The 24513-nt window shown below is 44.0% G+C and overlaps 1 protein-coding gene across 3 annotated transcripts in view; it reads left to right on the forward strand.

Annotated features, from left to right (window-relative positions):
* The window catches only part of LOC111865424 (BMP-binding endothelial regulator protein), a 165671-nt gene that overhangs the window by 61486 nt on the left and 79672 nt on the right, over window positions 1-24513 (forward strand). For all 3 annotated transcript variants that reach the window (XM_023853451.2, XM_033751825.1, XM_033751824.1), the window contains one exon: window positions 13497-13579. In XM_023853451.2, coding sequence (XP_023709219.1) covers window positions 13497-13579 — 83 coding nt within the window. The remainder of the gene's footprint in view (window positions 1-13496; window positions 13580-24513) is intronic.

Below are 24513 nucleotides of genomic sequence, written 5' to 3' on the forward strand. Positions count from 1 at the left end.
ACGCTGTGTAGTCAAATTCACCGACATTTCGGAGGAACATTACTGCCTCTAGTTCATCGTCGAACAATAAACTAAGCGATAAACAGTCGGCCCTGAAAACATAAACAGTACGCTCTCCCGAAATATCTGTTTGCTGTTTGGTTGCGTGACTTACTTACACTGAAGATGGAGGCAGTATGTTCCTCCGAAACTTCGGTAAACTTGTTCCTAATTCCACTTCTGTAAGATTGTAACATCCAACGGCTTGGGGTAATTTGTTTGTGAACTTCCTGTAGCCAAGAAGTACGCTATATATGTGAGCATACGGTAGTTGACCTTGCAGAGCGGCAGGTGCGTGGAGCTGCATAGGGACTGCAGACTGGAGGGTCGTGCTTCGTGCTCTCTTGCTTCACTTTTACGTGTCAATGCATTGTCTCAGGCCGTTCGAGAATTGCTTACTCGCTGAGATTGGCTACGGGCTGGGCTGTCGCGGAATCAGGGTTTCGATTCCCGGCAGGGGAAAGAAATACAACACAGCGTTCGGACTGGCTCTGAGACCCACCAAGCCTGTTGTTCAGTGAGTGTCGGGAGAGCTTTCCCTGGGGATAAAGCGGCCAGGGCGTGAAGCTCACCAATTACTTCCATCTAGTGCACAGGTTAAGAATATATGGATATATTTTTCCATTCACGCTGGCGTGTCCGTGACATGTTCTTAATTCAACATAGGGACAATTTTACTTTTACCTTATATATAGGATGTCCCAGGATGAAAGAAAGGTCACAGTATTCTGAGAGGTCATAGTATCGATCAGTCTGAGCAAAAATGTGTATATGTACATGTGTCCTATTCAGAACGGTTTCCGAGATAGAGCTGTTTCGCTGCACAGTACACTGTACACTGTACATACGAGCAACACGCCATGTCCTCACTCTAGAGCAAGGGTTTCCAAATTACGGCCCGCGGGCCACATGCGGCCCGCGATGTGATTTTATCCGGCCCGCGAAAGAATTGTGCAGAAATGCGCAACCTGAACTAATTTTCCAATGAGTACTGGTAAGAAAAATACTTGTTCATAGATTTCAAATTCAAATTGTGCTTAAAATATACTGATATTCAATATTATGTTAATATTAATATTATTCACAATTTTACTAATTCTGGACCGTGTACTGCGCGGTATTTCTTCGTACTTCTTCGGCCTCGATCGGCAGTGTCACTTCGTGGCAATGTAGGTAGCGCGAGCAGTTCGTTACTAGCCGTCTTGTGCACAAGACTTCTTGCAGTGGTGCAGTGTAATTGTAACAGATCATCATCACCGCCGGTGTCGTACTTATTACCATTTTTGTATTAAAGGCAACTTATGCCCAGTTTTGCTCAGAGCAAAGTTGATACTTCTGGAAAGTCAAGTGAAAAATTGTAACTTTGTTCATATGCTATACTGTGCAGAATTGCATAAAAAGGGTGAAGCTGAATTTCCTTCCTCGTTTGCAAATTTAGTCATTTCAGATTTGAAAGAACAATTTCGGAAGCGATTTGCTGATTTGGATGCCAGTGCTCAGGAAATTAGATTGTTTCAAAATCCGTTTGACGTGATGCTGCAGATGTCCCAAGTCAAATTCAAATGGAAACTATTGAACTTCAGGAAAATTATCATTTTAAAGCCAAATACAAGGAAGGAATTTCTGAACTCTGAGCAATTTCCAAATTTAAAGAAATTTGCTTGTAAATTTATCCCCATTTTTGGGGCGACATATCTGTGTGAACAAAGTTTTTCCCAGATGAAGTACATCAAGTCGAAATACAGGGCAAATTTATCCGATGAACATTTAAAGTCGGTACTTCTGATGAGCGTTTGAAAATTTGAACCTCAATTTAATCAGATTTTAAGAACGCAAAAAGAGTTCCATCATTCACATTAATTGTTTTAATATAATGTGTGATGAAAATATGAGCATTTGCTGCTACTGTCTGTTGTAATTAATATACGATAATTTATTCTCACGTACTTTGTATTTAGTTTCTGAAATTCTGTGCTTTCAATAAAACTCATATACCTAGAGTTATTAATTTCTTATTTTATCCGGCCCGTTGAAAGTGCTGAATTACATAATGTGGCCCGCGGGCCGTAGTTTGGTTACCCCTGCTCTAGAGTTATGGATGAGAATGAGCGAAGTGCATCGCAGAGTTGCGTTTGTTGAAAGGCTCTAGTAAGAAGTAGGTTGTATTTCTGTGTAAACACAATGATACGACACAGTGGAATTCTGAGCATCTGAAGTTTTCTTCTTGTCCTGAAACCCCACTTCGAGGAGTTAGCCCTCTTTTCGTAACACCACAAGCCTGTGTACTACGAGGTGTCCTTCCCGTTTCCGTAACCTAGTAATAGCACCCAGTACTGAAAGAAACACAAAATATAGGTTTTCAAGATCCTCCCGTAAACAAGTATTTTCATGAAAGTAACGACAGCTGATGACAGGGAGACCATTGTTGTGCAGCTGTCCCTGCGCGGCTACCGCATGCTGTACCCTATCGGCACACTGTGTAGCCATAATCTGATGTAGTTGGATAAAGTCAACCTACGCTTCGGCTTGCTTAGTTTATTCTTCGACTCTGTAGATGGAGGCAGCAGGTTCTTTCGAAACGGTGTATATTCCTAGTAACTTAAACTGTATGTCAGTTCCTGTAAGATTAGTTTGGGGGATTTTTCGTTGGATGCTCGGTGGACGAGTGCAGAAGAGAGTTCCTGTAACTAATTTCTTTAACATGTAGTCAGGCGATAAGTTACTGCAGACGGAGTTTCAGTAGGTAGTCGGATTTACTGGACTCTTGCAGATCGTAACAATTGACTGTAACACATTTCACGGATCTACTGAATTAATATATCGGTAGAGCATGTACTAGTTTTTTATTGCTAGTCGGGTGGGACGAAGTCCCTTGTACTGCGGCCACTTCTGGGTTCCAGCCCCAGATGATAGGTAAGGGTGGTTGTGGAGCAATTTGTGGAATGAAGATTGGCAGGGGAAACCGAAGTACTCGAAGAAAACCTGCGCCAGCGCCACTTTGTCCACCACAAATCCCACTTGACCAGACCCGGGATCAAACCCGGGCCGCCGCGATGGAAAGCCAGCGACTAACCGCTTGAGCTATGGCGCGGCCAGAGCTTGTACTAAGTCTTCTCAGTCTGCTGTGTCTTCACCGGGTGTCCGGTAACGGCTCCAGACGCCGTGCCCCACCCCGCCCCAGCTTCCGTGTTCACGTCCTTACTGGCTGACGACCGTCACTACTGCCGACTTCTCTAGACTAAGTGGCTTCAAGTCTGTGTTATGTTACGACAGACGATCAGTCGGTCAGTTGATGTCGGGCGCCCTCTCTGACGAGAGGATGGGTCTGTCGTGTACAATTTTCTGCAGGTCCTCGCCAGCGTAGGGCGGTACGCGGTAGCGTAGTTGGTTGAGGCACTATGCTACAAGCCGGAAGGTCGTGGGATCGAATCCCGATGAGGTCATTGGATTTTTTCAATTTACTTAATCCTTCCAGCCGCACTATGGCCCTGGGGTCATCTCAGTCTCTAACAGAAATGAGTACCAGGAATATTCTTGGAATGTTCTTGGGGGCAAAGGGCGGCTGAAAACCTTACCGCCATCTATGAGCAGATTGTCTAGAAAATTGTGGGAACCTCAACATCTCACAACTCTATGGGCTTCCACGGTCTGTTACAGGGATACTTATCCTTTTTTTACTTTACTCGCCAGCGTAGTCATCCTGAGGCCAAAGTCCCTCGGGACTCATGACCACATTTTAATGTCTCAGATTCGAAACTCACCCAACCTGGAGGGCCAGGTCCCCGTATTTACAGCACCCAGGAACAGAGTGGCCTACTTATACCACAAGGCACTGGGTTCCCTTTTCGTCGCCTCCTGTCTCGTTCATCCTCGTGACATAGCCTTTGGACTGGTCCAAGAGAAAACACCGCTTCAGATCTTCCATTGTTGCATGACGTCACTATTGGCGCGAACCGCATAGAGAACACCGTTCCCAGCGGTACTCCCATTGGTTAAGTTGCGTGGCGTGACGTTTCCATTGTTGCGTCACTCTTTACCGTGCCGTAACCTAGTAACGGACGTCTCTTCTGATCATACTGCTCCGGCTTTCAGCGGACATGCCAATGTATTCTCTCAGCCACTTAGAACTACACACCGGTCTATGAAGTGAGTGTGTTTTCTGCGAGTACTCTGGACTGTCGACAGACGGTGCAATTAATGTGTACAAATAAGCGTTGTACGTCGTTCATCATGAGCCAGTAATTACAAGAAATATGGTCGGTATTGCATTGTTGGCAGTGAAGAATGTAGCTGTGAGACACTCTTCTTGTTAGAAGGTATTCATCACATTTTTATCAAATAGCGTGTAGTTCTAGGAACGGCTGTAGGAAGGAGACACTAGCGGAATCTAGGAATTCAGTTATACGTGTTGCAAATAGAGAACATATTGTGATGTATTTGCTCAAGGCAAGAACTGTGGAGTCGGAGAAACAGCCGTCGCTAGTGAATGACTCTGAAACAACATTCGTTTGTAGGCAACGACCGCAAACCAAAAAAACGGAACAACGTCCGTTGCTAAGTAGCATAGTCTTAATAAGCAAAAATAGACGGTCGCTGCTAGGGAACGGCTCGGTAAACACGTTCTGGCGGCAACGGGTATGCATGCAAAAGAGGAAACGGTACCGTGCCGAGGAGTTATAAGAAAGACAATTGCCACAACGAAGTCAGTTTTCTACGGGAGTTTGAATAAAAGAAGAGTTAGTGACAGTTAAAGAGTGCTCACTTGATAGTCAGTCTGCGAAGAGAAGGCCATGAAGTTGGTGTGAGATGGCAGCCATACTTGGAGTTAGTCACAGAACTTCAGTCAAGTCCTTATGCGCCATTGCTGTTAGAAGCTGGTAGCTGAGACACGGAGTTAGTTCGGGAACCCGGAGCAAGAGGAATATCTGACGTTGAAAGCCATTACCAGGCAACGTCTAGTGGAGTGGTAATCGACTAAGGAAACCAGCCTGTGTGTGACACTGATCTGTAAAATATAGTCATGAGTTATGTGTGTAAGTGGTCAATAAATCAAGGCGCCAATCCAGACTCCGTCTACAGTCACACTCGTACGACTTAACAGTATTAAAGTTATTCTATCAGCTCATCTGGCAACATTGTCGTTCACTTTGTGCGTGATTTCAGTGTCACAGTCAACGCTTTCAGTGCTGATATTAGCCTGTTTACTTTCCCTAAGGAGAGAAAGCAGCCTTGTGAAACATCTATATTGTCCCATTTGAACTTTTGAACTACTTGACCTGTTTTCACGAAATTGATACAGCTATGTCTGAAGTTAACGCTGAGCGTTGCCATCGTCAGTCAGAAATGGATTCTACGTAGTAACTTTCTAATGATGACGTAATGGCATGCAGCCCCGTCAGCTGATGACGCATCAGAGAAAATGTTTTAGACGGAGTTTTTTAACGTATGCGATCAGAAGGATCACAAGTCTCTTTAGTGCTGCAGTTTCTAATTTACTACAGTCAGTAATAACAACATGGCGGATGCGCGAACTTTTTGCTTTCGGTTTAGTGGCAACAAGTGATGAACCGGTGAACCTAGGAATGTGAAATTTGGCACACAGGCACACCATAATCATACTAGCATACGGGTTCTGTGTGAATATTGAAAATCATCAAATGTTGAGGTTATATGAAACAATTTCCCTATAGCCCGTAAATCATTTGAAATAACTTATTAATTCGATATCTTGCGGTATTATGCTCATGAAATATAATTTTTGCGCCAGTCACAGTGGCCGTGACGTCTAAGGCACGAAATACCTTCGCCCCTCCCAAGCACTGGGATCGTGATTTCGAATCCTACTCATGGGATGTCTGTCTGTCGACGTTTATTTTGTGTTTGTGTTGTCCTGTGTTGGTAGCGGCCTTGAGGAGGGCTGATCCCAGTCTAAGGTATTCTATCGGCTATCTATAAGATTCATAATTTCAGAGTTACTTGTTACCGGGAACAGGCCGGAGGTCATAGTGCATCAAGGCAGAAGAAGAGGAGCAGTATAAGTTTTGTGCATCCTGGAGTACAAGCTTTCCAGTCTTAAGCACTTAACGCATTAGTGGGCGAAACATGCAACTTTGAAATTTACCGCCATATTGCTCGTCACGTAAGCCCTGGCAGCTTTAAAGTTTTACAGGTAAAAACCTAAAGCCTAGCCTTACAATCTGTCTCCAACAAGTCCACAATCGTTACTATTTTGGTTTTTAAATAGTTAAGACTTTTGGTCCCGTTTTGAAGAGCTTAGACGTTTTGTTTTGTTTGGAAAAAAATAAAGCTGTATGAAATATGTACGGTCGAGAGTCGGTATAGTGACTGGCTACGGGTTGGACGGCCAGGGGTTCGGAGTTCGATTCCCGGTACAGGCAAGATTTTCTCTTTTCCACGTCGTCCAAACTGGCTCTGGGGTTCACCCAGCCTCCTATCCAGTGGGTACTGGGGCTATTTTCTCGGGGGTAAAGCGGCAGGGGCGTGAAGCTGACCACCTCTATCTAGTGCCGAGGTCAGTAAATTGTGGCTTCATACATCCACTTCCCCATACGCCGTCCTTGCATATTATTTAATTAGTTAAACACATTAACAGCTTTACCTTTTTACCTTGTACGGTTAAGGTTTGGGTCTTATTTATACAAATAAACTTCTGTGGTTGGTAGCGCTAACATGGCGGACAGACACTCTTGTAAAATTTGAGGTTTTCACAGCGGTGACTATGAAGAATGCCGTCTTCTGGGATGTGGCGCTGTGTAGGTCTTGTGTGAAACGACGTTTCGGAGGAACGTCAGCTCACACTAGATCTACAGCAGTGGTCGGCGAACCGGGGTAAATTACCCCAAGTGGGGTAAAAATGAAATTCTTGGGGGTAATGAGGACTCAGTAGACATAAATGAAATTGTATAAAAAACGCGTTCCTTGTTATGACAAATTTTTCTTCCGGCATATAACCATCCGTAACAACGGATGCTACGGAAATTGTTTTAAGAGTCCATCATGGCAGCGTGACGTCATCACTAAACACTTCTATAGATAAACGCACCCAGCATGTTGTGGACGATAGCGTTTGGATCAAAGCTTTTACGAGTATATTGGAGACAGAAAGCAGAACAAAACAAGATTGCTGCCTTTTCAAGGTTGGCTTTGTTTTTGGAAGATTGTGAAAATATTACTTTTGACGACATCAAGGACACAGTTATAAGGCATCTTACCAAACTCAAAAAGCGGTTCGATGATTACTTTCCAGATCTTGATTCACATAATGTCAGTTGGGTTGTAGATCCCTTTAAATGTGAAATTGCTGATGTACCAGAAGAGCCTCAAGGGTTGGCAGAGGCACTTCTTGAACTTCGATCCAATAATGAAGCACGTATTGGTTTTGAAAACAAAGCAGATCTGTCATATTTTTGGATGTCAAGAGCTGCAAATGCTTTCAAAATTGCACATGAGGAGGCAGTCAAAAAGTTGCTGCCCTTTGCAACAACCTACCTTTGCGAACAAGGATTTTCCACTCTACTGAACATAAAAACAAAGCAGAGAAATCGATTGGACCCCGAAGACAGGATGCAAATTGTGCTGACATCAAAATGTCCCAATTTTGATGTTATTGTATCAAAAATGAAACAACATCATTTCTCCAAAACCTGAAGTGAAAAAAAAATTTCTAAGAAATCCTTTTGTTTCATAATGAGGATATTAATTTACTCGTATTTTATTGCATTTATTTTGTACTTTTTATATTTATAATTGTATTCTCCATATAAATAGATTCAACTAACCTTTCGAATCTGAATAATCTATGATTTTCTCTCTTTCAAATCAAGGGGGTAACGTCGGCGTAAATAAATATATTTTGGGGTAATAAGTAAAAAAGTTCCCCGACCCCTGATCTACAGTCTGCAGCCACCCGCTCACGCTGGTTCCTCGCTCGCAGATTTTTCTACCCTGAAGATGGAGGCGATACTTTCCTCCGCGATAAATTTTAAATAGCGGATGTAAGATTATTAATAGAATTGTAAATATCTCTTTTATAGCCATTTGTACACTCCAAAATGTCAATATGATACGTCATTGACTAAAGTACACTTTGCATTAGGTGGCTGCCTCGTAACTAGTTAGAGATTTGCAGGCAAATGAAGAGTGTAAACTGTCGTGGTGCGTAGAGGCACATAATTACATCGTAATTTCCTCTGGCAGAGGTGTAGAGAATGCGTCTAACTTCCTTTCTGAAACATCTGTGAGAATTCGAGTACGAATGCCTCGAGCAGGGAATCTTACGGCAGGAAACCCCTCTGTGTTGAACGAGATTTTCTGTTAGCCTCTAATGGAAATTAGTACCTGGAATCTTCTTGAGGGTAAAGGGTGGTCGGCCGGCTCGTAAGGCTGACAACCTCACCTCCATCTGTGAGCCGATTATCTAGAAAATGTGGGAACATCGACGAACTTTTACAGGGATATCTTTACCTTTTTTTTACAGTTGAATACCGCCTTCATATTTAAAAGAAGTGCGGTATTTCGGGGTGTGACGCCGTGCAGTTCAGAGAGAGCTCCACGTTTCGGAGTAACGTAGCTCCTCCATCTTAAGGGTCGAAGGGAAAGCCAGCAAGAAAGAAGCAGAAGCAGGCGGACAGCTGGGCCGCCTCCACCTCACAACAGAGCGGGCTGTGCTCTTCATTGTCACCGCTATGATAACCTCAAATCCCAGATGTTAGTCCCTGTAGATGATGTTGGTGACCCATCCTCAGAGATGTTTCTCTTAAACAGAATAATTGTCTTTTATGATGAAAATGTGTCTCTTAAATTGTTAACTTTTACAAAGATAGTAGGGTTGCCAGTCTCTTAACAGGCGGATCCCACCAAAACACGTGGCTTTTTAAAAAGCCACGTAAATCAGAAAACTTTAAATTTGTATAGGTAAGAATATTCCATGTTAGGTATGTCCCTTGGCACCACGGCATGGCGCGTCCTCAGTTGCGGATGGAGGAGACGGCCTCCAGGTATGGAGGGAAGCTGCGAATATATTGAATAAGCAGTCGCGGACAGCCGATAAGGGTCGGTCCTTCAGCATGGGGGTTGGGCGTGAGGCTAACAACTCTTCACCATAAATAAAGAAGCTTGTTACAAAATATCACAAGGGGCCTCGGGCTTGGCCGGATTCTTTGGACCGAAGCGAGATGAAGTGACAGGTGGCTGGTTCAAACTTCACAATTACTTCTCCTGCTTCCATTCACTCCGGCGAATGCTAGACTGCAACTGGCTGGTTACTTTGACTCACTGACGAATACTCCTGTCATGTAGCTTCCGCACTGATAACACAGAAAACAGTTACATGATAGCTTTCACTGTTGCGTGACGTCGTGTTTACCGATTGCCTAGCAACAGTCGTTGCACTGGCTCCCCTGTTGCGTGACGCCGTGTTTACAAAGACGTTGCTGGGCAACGCTGTGTAGCAACCAGCGCGCTTCGGCTCGCCTTGGCTGGACACGGACAAACACCGCTTTCCTTACTGTTGCGTAACCTCGTTTCCACTGTTGCGTAACTTGGCAACCGACCATTTATCAAGGGTCTGTCTTCGTGGTAACTCATTCCACCTCCCGTTGCCCAGCAACAGGCAGACATGTCACAATAATAATAGTAATAATACATTAACATTGAGAAATTCAACATTGTATCAGACAGTATTTACATGTTTCGTGTTAATCTCATATTAAACGACGATTATTTCCCTAAGCAGAATTAACTGTGGTAGGTCTTTGTGATGGAGACTCGTCCTGTTTATTGTGAGGTATGAATGCAGTTTATATATAGAGAGTACTATTGCAGGCTTCAAAAAGTTGATAGATAAGACATCTCGAGTTCGCTGACTTCCTAATGAGGATATCAGGCCAAGAAATGAACGCTAAATGGACGTAAACAAGCGCCATTGCTCTCGCAGAATGTGTGCCGTATCCTCACTGTCACTTGGTGCGGCGTGACCCGCGTGCTATGTGGAACAATCAGTGTTCCTCGCAGCTGGCTGATGCCAATAAACTTGCCTCCAATCGCCACAATAAGATCGCAAGGCACCTGTTGCTTTGTGGGTAATAATTTTGTTTATCTGCCTCTCGCAACAACACGCGAGGCAGAGCTCTCCAGCCAGATGTTCTACTCACTGTCCCGGTATCTTGAACTGAGTTTTCATTAAGGCACAATGGTAACTATATGTACCACTTGCTTGAACATTAAAAATACTCTGAATTTTACCCACACAGTGTATTTGTGTGTTCCGTATGGTTCTCACAATAAACAGCTATTATTTCCCTAAACAGCATTAACCGGTTGGTCTTTGTTGTGGAAACGGTAGTGTTTCCTGTGAGGTACGGACTGCATTTCTATATATTATTTGAGGCTCCGATTAATTCCGTGAAAGTATCTTGATTACGCATCTTTTGCTACATCCTGTCCATTAATTTATTCGCCGAGACTGGCAGGATCACAAAGTAAACCATAGAAAGGGATGGCGAAATGGAAAGGATATTGAAGGAAGTGGTTGTGGCCTGATTTGAATATTATCCCGACATTAATTTATGATGGATGGACTATAATAATTCGGCCCTTGCACCGTGATCTTCACTGATCTATTGTGCTTATTATCCCGGCATACATGGAAGGATGTCGAATACCCGGGAACTACCCCAATCAGGATAGTCCATTTCTGGGTCTAAATTCAAAGCCAGGATTTCTAGAAGACGAATCGCCGATTCCAGAGTTTTACGGTTAAGTTGGTTTTCTTTCTGTTAGTAAGACAGACTTACAGTGCGGTTTGAGTCTTCGAAACTGCATTAGAGAAAAGCGAAAGAGTAAGAAGTGGCGGGGGAAGTGAGAGGACCCCCCTACATTTTGGGGAGGGGGCACATACAATTTTCCTGCGGTCAACGCTTCTAGGCCGTGCCCGCTCGTCCTCCTCGTAAAGTCATGTTTGAGGGAGGGTAAAGCTTTGCGAAGTGTACTTTGTTATGGACAGAGAAGAGAAGTTGAGCAGGGATTTTGCTGCGTATGATAGGAATGTTCATATTGACATTGGAATGGCTGCATTAAAGTGAAAATTTTTGTTTAGCATGAGAGGGCTACTTTAGAGTGAAATTTTTATTCATTTTACTGTATTGTCACGTGATGGGGGTGAGTACACGCGGTTTTGATTGGTAATTGGATTTGTTGAACACTTATAGAGCCTAATTACAAGTAACTGTAGCGCTATCGCTAATTCACACCGATTGTTGTCTGGTAACGGCTTCCAACGCCATAGATCTCTCAACTTCCGTCCTTACTAGCTAGCGACTGTCTCACAACTAACTAAACTTTTCCTGTTTATAACATTCATGCCACAAACTTTTAAAAATTTATTTCCTGGCTCACAGTAAAAACTGCGCCTCCATTACAAAGACCAGACAAAGACAATGATAAATTTCGCGTTTAAAAAACTTTTTATGTGTGTAAAAGAACAGTATCTTCATTATTAGTACTTACTAAGTCTCTGTAGTTCATTTCATAGCCAAGTAGGCTTCGTGGAGTGTCGCCTGTTCAGTGTGCTCAGTAATGCCCTTTGTCCCGAGAATGTATGTTGCATAATTTCAGAACGCTGCCCCCCACTGGGCAGCGATTGAACCGGAACCCCTTGCCGCTTGGGGTTTGTGGTACACACTCGTAATGAGGACAAAGCTCAGCGTCTAACTTGGGTTAATGGAAGCCGGCCTGATCGCACAGATGACACATGTCCATCAGCTGCGATCCGTTTCCACGCAACAGTTCAGCCATCATTTAATTACTGATGTTTGCGAATAAGCTGAGTCTCATGTTGCGACCGATGGTCAGTCGGCCCGTCTGTCTTGGTGTCAAGCACCCATCTGGGGCCTACGGCCAGATTTGTATTACTGTCAGACAGTTGCGGGTTTGTTGATATGGCGCACTCTCTCTGACTAGAGGATGGATCTGACGTTTACAATTGCTGCTGGTCCTCGCCAGCGCAGTCATTTTCTGGCTCGAGTCACGTTGAACTTCTCACCATATTTTACTGTCTCAGACTAAATTATAACTTGTCCCCATTATAACCACTCGACAAGGAGTCCATAGAAAACACCGTTTTTGTGTTGGAGTTCCATTGTTTCCATGGGAATATATTTGTTTGGGAAGCCGTTACTCAGTAACGGCTGTTGCATATATCGGGGCCGAATACCTCCACCATAGCCCTGCGGGTCGTGAAAGGTGACGGAAAGGGAACCCAGTGCCTGGGGCTAAAACCGGGCCACCCTGTTCGGGGGGGATATAAATACGGGTACCTGGTCCTCCAGGTTTAGGGTGTCTCGAATCTGAGACAGCAATATATGATGTGTCCCGCGAGATTCAGACATGAGAATGACTGCGCAGGAAAAGCCAGCAGTAACTGCAAACGAGAGACCTATCCTCTCGTAAGAGAGAATGCGACATAAGGACCATGACCGAAAGTGTTCAATTGAAAAAATAAATCCTGGCGGTTTACCGCCAATCAGTTCGTCTTGGCGTCAAGCCCTTTGAGACTCACGACATGAGATTTATTTTTCAACTGAACCCTTGCGGTAGCGTAGTTGGTTGAGGCACTTTACTACAAGCCGGAAGGTTGCGGGTTCAAGTCCCGATGAGGTCATTGGATTTTTTCAATTGACCTAATCCTTCCGGCCGCATTATGGCCCTGGGGTCGACTCAGCCTCTAACAGAAATGAGTACCAGGAATTAATTAAATAATTTTCCTGAGGAGTAAAGCGCGGCTGGCGCGTAAGCCTGACAACCTTACCGCCATCTTTCAGCCGATTGTCTAGATAATGTGGGATCCTTAACGTCTCACAACCCTATGGGCCTTCACGGCCTGTTACAGGTATAGCCTTACTTTTACTTTTTTTTACCCTTGCGGGCATAGTCCATATGTAATATCCTCTCTGACGAGAAGATGGGTGTGTCTGTTATGAATATGCTTGGCCTTTCGTCAAGTGTACGTATTGCACATATAGCGTGTTATTGAAAATTCTTCCTTGTGCACTATATAATAGTCCTCTGTCAGTATAGGCTTTGCAGAGCAGATCATGCCAATCTAACGTATCTTATTCTACAGCCACTTTGCACGGACTGAATAGAAAATATCGTTTTCAGGAATACTCGTAGTGTGTGTTTACTGATCCATTGCTTAGAAATGGGTTCTTCTATTGTTGCATGCATGTTCATTTCCGCAGGAGCCTGTTTACCGAGTCGTTACTAAGCAATGAACTATTCCGGCTTTCAGACGTCATGTCGCAATATTCTTAAACGGCGTAAGCGTAAGTCTGCGCACAAATTTTTTGGTTTTCCAACCTTGGAAATAGTCCTGGCAGCGCCACGGGCCCCAGTTATGAATACATCTCTGGTTTTCTAACTGTGTTTTTCTCTTGCAGGAAGCCCACAGCACTGCGAGAACGAGGGCGAGCGCGTTCTGGTGGACATAAAGGAAATGAAGTGTTTCACCTGTTGGTGTCGGGTAAGTGACGTCACTTTATACTGCCCGTACAGACCTTAACATGTGCACTAGTACTAAGTATCGAACTGATGTAAGACGCGCTGAGAATTCAACGGAAACTATATCACTTCTTATAGGTCTATAAACTTTCGTCCTATTTACTGTGGGGGCACTATGCTACAAGCCGGTAGGTCGCGGCTTCGATTTCCGATCAGGTTATTTTATTTTTCAATTGACCTAATTCCCCAGTCCTGGGGTCGACTCAACCTCAACAGAAGTGAGTACCAGGAACCTTCATGGACGTAAAGAGCGGCCGGCGCGTAAGGCTGACAACCTCACCGCCATCTGCGAGTCGATTGTCTAGAACATGTGGGAGCCTCGATGTCTCACAACCCTATGGGCTTCCACGGCCTGTTACAGGGATAGCTGTATATATATATTTTTTTGCCTGTTAGCACTACCTACTTTCTCCCGTGTATCTTCCAGTCCCGTTATCGGATGATTCGTCGAGGCCTACGTTTAACGCCAACTCCCACGGACAGCACTTACAAATAGTTAACTGTAGACCATCTTCTTTATGTAGAATACAGAACTGCAGACATCCTAATTATAAGATTATCAGTGCTCACAGAATAGACACGTTACACTGAAAGAAAGGGCTTGAACAGCTACATGCAGCGTGTTAACGCTCGACAGTCTGTTGCTCTTATGATTCTAAATTGCGTAATTTGAGAGCTGTGATCTCACCGTTACGTTACAGTTATTACACTGGGTGAGCATAAATGATCTTTACCAATTCGGAAATTGATTTTGAAGCAGTGAGGCTTCAAGATACAACATCCGAACATTTTGGGCAGTAAAGCACAACCGTCAATGTTTACTTTACCGCTCAGATATGTTCCATATGCCCCTTATTGGTAACTCTGTACACATAAACGTAATACCTGAGTGGCATCCATACATTTTTCAGGAAAGGAGACTGCTCTTTACACGGGCACCCATCTTCACGGAGCTGTTTGTAGAACTGAATAGATTTAAAAGCCTGGAAGATGCATCTGCCCCAAACTCCGTTACGTAGAGCCGTTGCTTTTGGTTCGCATATACATTTTACAAAATCGCGAGACGTACTCCGGATTTTGCAAATGTGTCGCTGTTTTACCGACTGTAGTGCCCCTAGCGACAGATCATTTCAGCTGCATGTGGTCGTTTGATTTCACGACTTTTGACAGTTTTCACCTAATGTGCCAAGTATTATCTTGCCTGATTTCTTCCCAGTAAATTTTAGAAATTGTAAGGATAGAACAACAAACAAAAGTACCCGCTCTTCGCCTTGGATATTCTGTTTAGGGTTCTCAATACGGTAAGCGTTCGTATTGTGGTCTTCTTGGGATGACACGCCGTTTATGTTCGTAAATAAGTACCAACGTTTCCTGCCCTGAAGATAGCGGCAAACAAATCCTCTGAAGCGTTGCTAACTTTCTATCAGAGTACATGGCGTTAATTCACAGAGAACTGTATTTGTGTTCAGTGCCTGGAGCCTCAAAACTATTCAATTAAAATCACGTTTGGCCTGTAGGGTGATAATAATTTTAGTTATGATGATTGCTATTTCTTAAGAGATTTGTTAGTTAGCAATAATGTCGAAGGATATTGCTAACCGTAGAGCTTCTGCTAAGTCTTTCTCTTTTTTTAACTTTATTGCTTATTCTCCCATGTACACAGAGAAAGGAAGAAAACCAGTTCGTATCTTGAGAATATAACAGCTCTATCTGCATTTACTTAAGGGTTATTCTCTAATGTACTGTCATAGTAATATGAACCATTTTTCCTTTGCGATAGGATGAATTATTCTCAGGTCTGTAGTTGTTCGGTTGGAGGTAGTGACGCAATATTAACTGCTAAACTTAACTAACTCTGTTCTTTAGTTTGGCCTGACTTGCTTATTCTGCCTGTAGGCAAATAAGAAAAACAAAACTTGGCAGGATTGGATTTTGTAAAGCCAGGTTCATAACTGCACTTAACTTAGGCCACTCAACACAGGTCTTCCTTCGAGACAGCTTGCGGATACATCGAGGACTGTAGCTTATGCTGTGGTCTCCGTGGAAACGCGGCGGATCTCAATTATTGTTTGTAACATTGTTGTACAGGAGCCGGGATAGCTCAGTCAGTATACTGACTAGGTTCGGGGTTCCGTTCCAGACGCGTACAAGAGATTCGTCTCTTGTTGACAGCTTTCAGATGGGCTGTGTGGGCCCCAGAAAACCTCCTCGCCGGTGGAGCTGTACTCCATTCTCCCATACGTCTTCATGGCGTGGTGCTTAATTTAACACAAGGATAAATTTATGCGTTGCTAGATAAAGACCTCGAAACGAACGAGTACGGCCAACGCTATGCAGTAGTTGAATAAACAAACGGCCGTTTCTGAGTAACGGCTCGGTAAACATGTTCTCGCGGAAACGAACACTCGCGCAACAATAGAAAAACGGTGTTTTCGATGTGGTCTGTGCAAAGTGGTTATAAGGAAGACAATTGGGCGATCCAGTTGGTTGAGGGTTGGCAGTTCAGTTGAGCTTTGCATGGGAGCTGAGGAAGAGATGGCGCTATAGTTGAGTTAAAAGAGTTCCGCACGGGCGGCTATGACAAGAGAACACGAGAGCGTGAAGCTGAACAATCCCAACTGTCAGAAGCTGTTGCAAGGGAACGGCTGGTTAAGACAACAGGCTGGAAAAGGCTTAGGGGGTGATATGGTGATGTATAAAGTGTGGAGATTAGCGTTAACATTGTAATTACTTGTAGTTCCGAGTGATATATATATGTTCAACAGATCCATACCCCGTCTATAATCACACATAAATCTTGGCAGTATTGTCACATATTGGGTATGTAACGCGACAAATAACTTCACGTCGTCTTGGATCTAGCGAATTTATTGCACGTTCGCTCTTACATTTACACAGTTTACAATTTTACAACTACTGCCATCGGCAGTATCACAGTTACGTCTCCTGCTTCCATTCACTCCGGCGAATGCTAGACTGCAACTGACTGGTTACTTTGACTCACTGACGAACACCCCTGCTATGTAGCTTCCGCACTGACAACACAAAAGAGTTACAAGATAGGTTGTACTTTTGCGTGACGTCGTCTTTACCGATTGCCTAGCAACAGTCGTTGCACGGGCTCCCCTGTTGCGTGACGCCGTGTTTACAAAGGCGTTGCTAGGTAACGCTGCGTAGAAACCAGCGCGCTTCGGCTCGGCTCGGCTTGGCACGGACAAACACCGCTTTCCTTACTGTTGCGTAACATCGTTTCTACCGTTGCGTAACTTGGCAACCGACCGTTTCTCAAGGGTCTGTCTTCGTGGTAACTCATTCCACCTCCCGTTGCCCAGCAACGGTTAGACATGTCACAGTATTATTAAACACTGATTGAAATTTGTTGAATTTTGGGGCGAACGAAAAAGTGTTCCGTGCCACGCAATGCTTCAAATTCTTATCGCTATATACTGTGATTCTACATTAGCTGCGCTTCTGAAAGCAATTAATATTATCATTTTGGTGTGGTGTGTGGCCGGATGGACGCTGCCTAGGCCTTTTTTGTATTTACAATATTTTTTTATACAAAGAAAAGTAGTTACAAAGGTCTGTATTAGCGAAGGTTGGTACTTGTACGTTTAAATGTCATCTGATCAGTTGTTCCTCACCCTCGCTTTCAGGTTGTATTCCCATTTGGATTTCAGGCTGAATAATAGTTCATGATGTGGAGCTCCATAATTTGTACTCTTCCATCAGACATTTCTGTGGCTGGTCAAATCAAGCAGGATTAAATTAACTTGAAATGTAGGGCGCATGAGAACTGCTCATGAAACAACGAAAAAGGCCGCTTTAGAGACTTGCATTACAAATTAAAATTTACTTTTAAAATGGGGTGTTAGATTTTGAACTGCATTCAGCTGGCTCTTGAAAGGAAGCTGCGAGAGGCTCCTGTAAACATTGTGATGAATCTTTTGGTATGGTCGTAATAAAAGTCATAGAATTATTTTGGTTAACTGAGCGACTGGTTAGCATCTCAACAAGGGCAGTGTCCGAGTCTGTCTCATTCCTTGTCCTGTATGATCTTCGCAGTTGATGGAGTGTTATTAAATTTCTTGCGAAGCAGCCATCATGGCCTCGCACCATGGAGTTTACAGTGAATGTGTTGTGGACCAACTGTTGAGCTGTAGAGAGAAGAGTGGAAGCCTTGCCCGAGGGTTCTGGGTTATTGTGCGTCTAAGGTATGCGGTCGGGCTGGTTACTTGATGGTTCTGCTTCGGCTGTCATATCAGAATTGACCTACGTCCACGTATAACTCTTTAAAGCACAGTGGTTACTATATGTACCACCTGTTCAAACACTCAGAAAAGTATGCATTCTGCCCACACAGTGTATTTATGTGTTCCATATGGGTCTCACAATAAACAGCGATTATTTCCCTAAACAGCATTAACCGGTTGGGCTTTGTAGCGGAGACGTAATGTGTTTCCTGTGAGGTACGGACTGGATTTCTTTTGTTTTACTGCGTAGATTAATTTAACGCTTGAAAGTGTTAAGACTGCCAGCTTTAAACTGCGACTCCGTGTAGTTTGATAGGAAGATGTATTTAAATTTTTGGAGTGCCTCGTACATCGGGAGGTGCTCAGTTCCAGTCTCTGGTGGGCTACCGATTATTCTGTTCGTTGTTTTCCCCATCCCTTGCAGACAAATGGCAGGATGATACGTCGAATAGGCCACGGCCGCTTCTTTCGAAGTCTATTCCAAATTTCATAGGTCACCTTACCATTCGACGATATATAGTCTAGATAATGACATACACATTTTGGAAGATCTAGGCATAGATGGGACGACAGTATTGAAATGTATCTAAAGAAACAGGATATGATATTATAGACTGGATTCATCTGACTGAGGTTGGGGTCCAGTAGCGACTTCATGTGAACAACTTTTACGTCACATGAGCAGCGGAGACTAGCTGAGCAACGATTAGCTTCTCAAGAGGAACTCAGTTCCTACACTTAGTTTTTTCTTTATTTATTTATTTATTTATTTAGTTAGTAAACAGTTGTGTTTTTATTGGTAATAGGTAAAGTTATCCCTGTTTTCAGGCCGTGGAGGACCGTAGGATTGTGAGACGTCAACGCTCCCACATTTTGTAGACAATCGGCTCACAGATGGCGATAAGATTGTCAGCCTTACTCGCCGACCGCCCTTTACCTCCCTGGAACATTCCTGATAATTCATTTCTGTTAGAGGCTGAGTCGACCCCAGGGCCATAGTGCGGCTGGAAAAGATTAGGTCGATTTAAAATCCAGTGACCTAATCGGATCTCATCGGGAATCGAATCTGCAACCTTCCGGCTTGTAGTATAGTGTCACACCCAACTACGCTACTGCGTGCCCCCATTGGGGATAGGTAGCAAACAGAAATTAGCAAATGAGATAGGCACTATACTTCTTGAAGGATGCTGGAATCAGTATGGAATGGTAGCAACTGAGCTACGTATGTTGTCCTGGGTTCTGTGTAGGCCCGATATTTGTGTTCATTCCATCAGGTTGAATTGCAAACAACTGGATTGCTGCACTTTCCAAATGAACCGGTATGCTAAATATTTGGGTCATTGGGGCTCGCTTATGTCATTGCGTTATCTCCTTCTGTCTGTTGGGGCCTTTCACCGACACAGTACGTCCGCGACCTTCGATGTCTGTGTTGCGAGTTGTCTGATGATACAGTCACATATTCTTGACGAAACATGCGTGTACACACTTTGTGTCACCTTGAGAGGACTCCACGGAGCCGAGTCCTTCTTGAGACGCTAACAGTTGCTAAGCTACTCAAGAAGTTCTCAACGTTTTTATGCATCCCAAAGTTCATTGCCGTGTTCACACTAGTCTATCATCGGTTCCTGTTTTGAGCCACATTAATCTAATCCAAACTCTTCAGTTCTATTTTTAAAGCTACCCTTTTAATGTCATCTCATCTGGGTCCAGATCACCGAGTTGTTTCCTTCCTTCAAGTCTTCTTACGAAAACTCTGTGTGCACATCACTCTTCTCCCCCCTGTGCTATATGCCCTGCCTATCTCATCCTCCTTCGTGTTATCTTTCTAATAATATTTGGGCTAGAGTACAGTTTATGAAGTTTCTTCTTATGCCACTTTCTAGCGCCATCTTTATTTCATTCCTCTTAGGTCCCAGTTCTCTCTCTCTCTCTATCTCTCCTTTTCAGTCTTATTAATTACGTGAATTAAATCTTCAATTGACTGATCTCAGCGTTGTCCCTTGTATAAAGTTTTACTCAGTATGCACTGTGTTACTGACAAGGACAGCAACATATCCCGGACGAAGAACGGGTACTTCTGCTTGTAAATTCACGTCTGTCTTGAATAGCAAGTCCGTGGCATCACGTCATGAGGACTTGTTACATTGGCTGACGCGATTGAATGAAACCCCAAAGCTATATGAAATCAGCTTTCGTAATTCGCTATCACTACTCTGTCAAGGACCATTATCCTTTAAAATTCCACGAATTTTAATTGGTGCTTTGTATAGGACCCCACGCATATTAAGATACGAGATTCTGTGCCTAATGCTTACAGCATTATTTAGTGTCGTGTGGTCTGAACTTTTTCTTCGGTCGGTGGTCCAGTTGAAGTTCGCCGACGTTTCGGAGGAACATATTGCCTCCATCTTCAGGGTCGGTAAATAAGCTAAACAGTTAACCAGCAAGAAGCAGCCGGCTTCATAGTGACTGGTGTGAGGAAACTGAAATGTAACGAAATAAATATTCATAATCATCACGCAAATGAAAGATATCTGTCCTCTTGCATATAACGCTGTGTAGTAGAATAGATATTTACCGACGTTTCGGCGAAACATGACTCCACCCTCAGCGTACAGCATGTCCCCCCCAAAGGACGGTAAAAATCTGTTACCTACACGGCGTCACATCCCAGATGATTGAGAACTTGATAGTTATTGTCGTGAGACCCGCAGACCTACACAGAGCCACATAAGTTATAGAGTATGGCGCAGTATATTGTGACATGACGCCTGAAAGCCGGAATAGTGGAGCCAAAGTAAACGTTCACTGCTAGGGAACGACTCGGTAAACACGTTCCCGCTGCAACGAATAAGCAAGCAACACTCGAGATATTGGTGGGATAACGATGGAAACGGTGTTTTCTGTTGGATCCGCCCCGAGGCTATATAACAAGTATCCAAGGACAGCAGAATCATAATTGAGGGAATCTCTTGAGACGGCAGTCGAAGATGATTGAGAAGAGATGGTAACGAGTACAGCGAGACTTGTAAATCCGTTGCCAGGATACGACTAGTGGAGACAGAAGACTTAGCGTGTCCTAGTGATTTGTTATGAGGAAATCGGCAGTAGTGTTATAATTACTTGTAGTTGCGAGTTGTGTGTTAAAGTGGTCAATAAACCCAATATCCAATCTATACCCCGTCTAAGAGTCACACACCCATAAATGTGGCAGTATTTTAAATCTGTACTAAATAAACGGATATATTTGTTCCTGTTCCTAATTAATCACACCATCGACAGGTATGCGGAAGTAGAGGTATAGCTCCAGGAGTTCGCGTTCTTTTCGTCTGCATTAGATGGTAGTGTTCAACTTTGTTCCGTGGCCTGTTAGATACGGGATCCCTATGCCCAGGGGATGTAGGGCAGGGTGGGCCCTATGGTGCGGTCTGTTCTTACCAGTGCTCAACCCCCAACCGTTTCTTGTAACCGAGTCGGAGTAGGCCTAGAGGCTGAGATATCGCGCGTGACCTCGTTCGGTCTGGTAATTGTTAACGTTTTAGAAGGACATGCCGCCCGCATTTTCGGGCAAGGACAGGAGCACTGGTAGTGGTGTACCAAACTGTATGGCGTAAAATCCCAGGAGATAGTGGTCTCCATAATTACCGCCCTGACAACCTCAAATATCCCGCCATTACGCTGCCGTAACATTTCTTCACAAGCACGAAATTGAATGACAATGATCCGACATGCGCAGCTGATGTAAGTATAGAGTAAAGCGACCGCTGGCCTCGAATTGGGCTCCTCCTTAAAGGATTCGGCTGTTAATGACAAGTATAGCGTGATGGAGATTAGTGATTATCCTGGATGCTGCTCCATTTCTTCAGCCTCAGAGACCACCTTCCTTACAACTTGCCTGTGTAACCAAACCATGCATCACCCTACATTCGTCAGCCCTGAAGGTAGAGGCAGTATATGCCTTCGAAACATCGATATCCGCCTACGTTGTGTCACGACCTAGAAGAAGACAGTCTGAATTCCTACCTTGTTCCCTCCATTTTTAGGTATCCCCCACTAGTTTTGGGGGGTTAGTTTACGGCACTGTCAATTTCTAAAATACAGGTGTCCCAGAAGGAAAGGTCGATATTCTGGGAGGTCATAGTGTCGGTCATTCTAAGCAAAAAATTGTATATGTACATGTGTCCTATTCCGAACAGTTTCCGGGATACAGCTATTTCACTGTACAGTACACTGTACACTGTACACTGTACGGACGAGCAACACGCCATGTCCTCACACGAGTTGCACCGAGATAGAGGTATTTCACTGTACAGCACACTGTACACTGTACAGACGAGCAACACGCCATGTCCTCACACGAGTTGCACCGAGATAGAGCTATTTCACTGTACAGTACACTGAACACTGTACACTGTACAGACGAGCAGCACGCCATGTCCTCACACGAGTTGCACCGAGATAGAGCTATTTCACTATACAGTACACTGAACACTGTACACTGTACACTGTACAGACGAGCAACACGCCATGTCCTCACGCGAGGTGCAAAGTGCATTGTTTTTGACGGTGGGATTTTCGAAAATATATTATACTAGGTAAACTGTGCCAACTTTGTCGCTTGAACAATAAATACTGGTATTAGAAACAGTATGTAATATCTCTTTCTTATCAATAAATTTGGAAGTGTACAGTGAAATAGCTCTATCTCGGAAATCGTTCAGAATAGGACACATGTATTTATACACTTTTTTATTTATAATTGCCCATACTGTGACCTCCCAGAATATTGACCTTTCCTCCTGGGACACTCTGAATATAGCTTAAGAAAGTATTGAAAAGTATTTGGAATAAATCAGTCGTGGGCTAATCGTGGTACTCCCTTGGTATTTTCCTGGAAGGACTGAGAAAATCCGCGAAAATCCCCAGGATAGCTGGCGTTCCTGCCGAGGTTCGAACCAGTAGGTCCCGAATGTAAGTCTAGGACTTTACCGCTACGGCAGAGTGTTCGGTTGGCACGAGTTCTTGGGCGTTCTGTATCATACATAAGGAAGAAGTTAGTGAATTCTTTGCAGCCTACTGTTTTGCCTCCAGTGTGGGCGTGATGTTGTCCTGCTACACACCTAAGTCTCACGTGTTGTGTGGCGCCCAGGAGGAGCTGCCTGGCCAGCCTGCCTTACCTCGCGCTGACCCATGCCCAGAGGACGGGATCTGATGCACTGGAATTCCTTGTGCTCAATTTTATTACCGTGACGTTGGCAGTGTAAGCCTTACACACGTAGCCACTTACGTCAGTGTTGGTTGGGGCAACCTATTTATCATGAGAAATGTAATATGTATATGAGCTCCACCCCACGATTTTTGGATGACGCTGAGACGGAAATGCCCCTTGATTACATTTTGGTCGAAGCAAAATTTTTGCGGATAATGAAATTCAAAATTCAGTGCGAATTTAATTACATGTTTTAATTCTTCAGTGTTGGTACCAGCGCGAGTTGCACACACCAGTAACACGGACACTCCCACAAAACTACTAACATCCCATATTCGGAATCGCACTGTGAATTCGGCATGTAATAATCATATGAATTCACGGTAGTCACTGTTGCTAAAGGTTAAATACCGAACAGTGAGCATAAACTGCTTAAATGCACCGGGGTTAAACAGACCTTCGGGGAAAAGGCGGGACCTTGAGGTTCCAGATGCACATGCAACATGGTAAATGTATACCTTGGTCTCTACTAGAGACTTCCTGAAAGGCCAGCCGTCAAAACTTGAAATCCGCCCTACAAATCCTTCGATGTGTGTATGTCGGTGAGGTGAAATCTCCGAAATTACCAAGTCTGGATTGTCGTAACAACGAATTTTCGAGCCCTAAGACGTTTGCATGAACGTATTATTATTTTATTATTATTATGATGACTCCACTTGGTGCTGCGGCCACTACTGGCTTATTGTACCAGCCCCAGATGATAGATGGCGGTGATTGTGGAGCACTTGGTGCAATGAAAATTGGCAGGGGAAACTGAAGTACCCGGAGAAAACCTGCCCCAGCGCTACTCTGTCCAATACAAATCGCACATGACCAGACCCGGGCTGGAACCTGGGCCGCCGCGGCCGGAAGCTGTGGCGCGGCCTTGCATGAGTGTAACTAAGGGTAATACGCTACACAGTAGGTCGCAGACGAACGAGCAGTTCTTTGTCTTGGTGTGTCCTGTCTGTTGCGTAAGTACTGGTAATGTTTTTATGTCGATATGTGTGAAGTTCAGTATGCTACATAAAGGAGGCACTTTACAATTTGATCATTTGTCCGTGTTATTCGTAGGAAATGGCGTTAAACTTTGGCTTCGACGTATCATTCGGTAACATGTAGGACTGAAGCACATGGAAGGATGTGATTAAGGATAACACGCAAAGAAAAAACACCAAGGATGAAGAAGTTTTCGATCGAAAACTGTGGAGGGGAAAATTATGCCTTTTTTTTGGGGGGGGGTTGAGAAAAACTGCGTGCTCACAGAAAAATTCCCGTCTGGGTTTCTTATCTGACAGTAAGATTTAACGAAATCACTAATGTCCTGTTACTGGCAATGGTTCCTACTCTCTGTCGGAGCGTCTTCTTAAAATGAGCTTTACCCAAAAAAATGTT

The sequence above is a fragment of the Cryptotermes secundus genome, unplaced genomic scaffold (assembly GCF_002891405.2).
Source record: "Cryptotermes secundus unplaced genomic scaffold, Csec_1.0 scaffold343, whole genome shotgun sequence".
NCBI lineage: Eukaryota > Metazoa > Arthropoda > Insecta > Blattodea > Kalotermitidae > Cryptotermes > Cryptotermes secundus.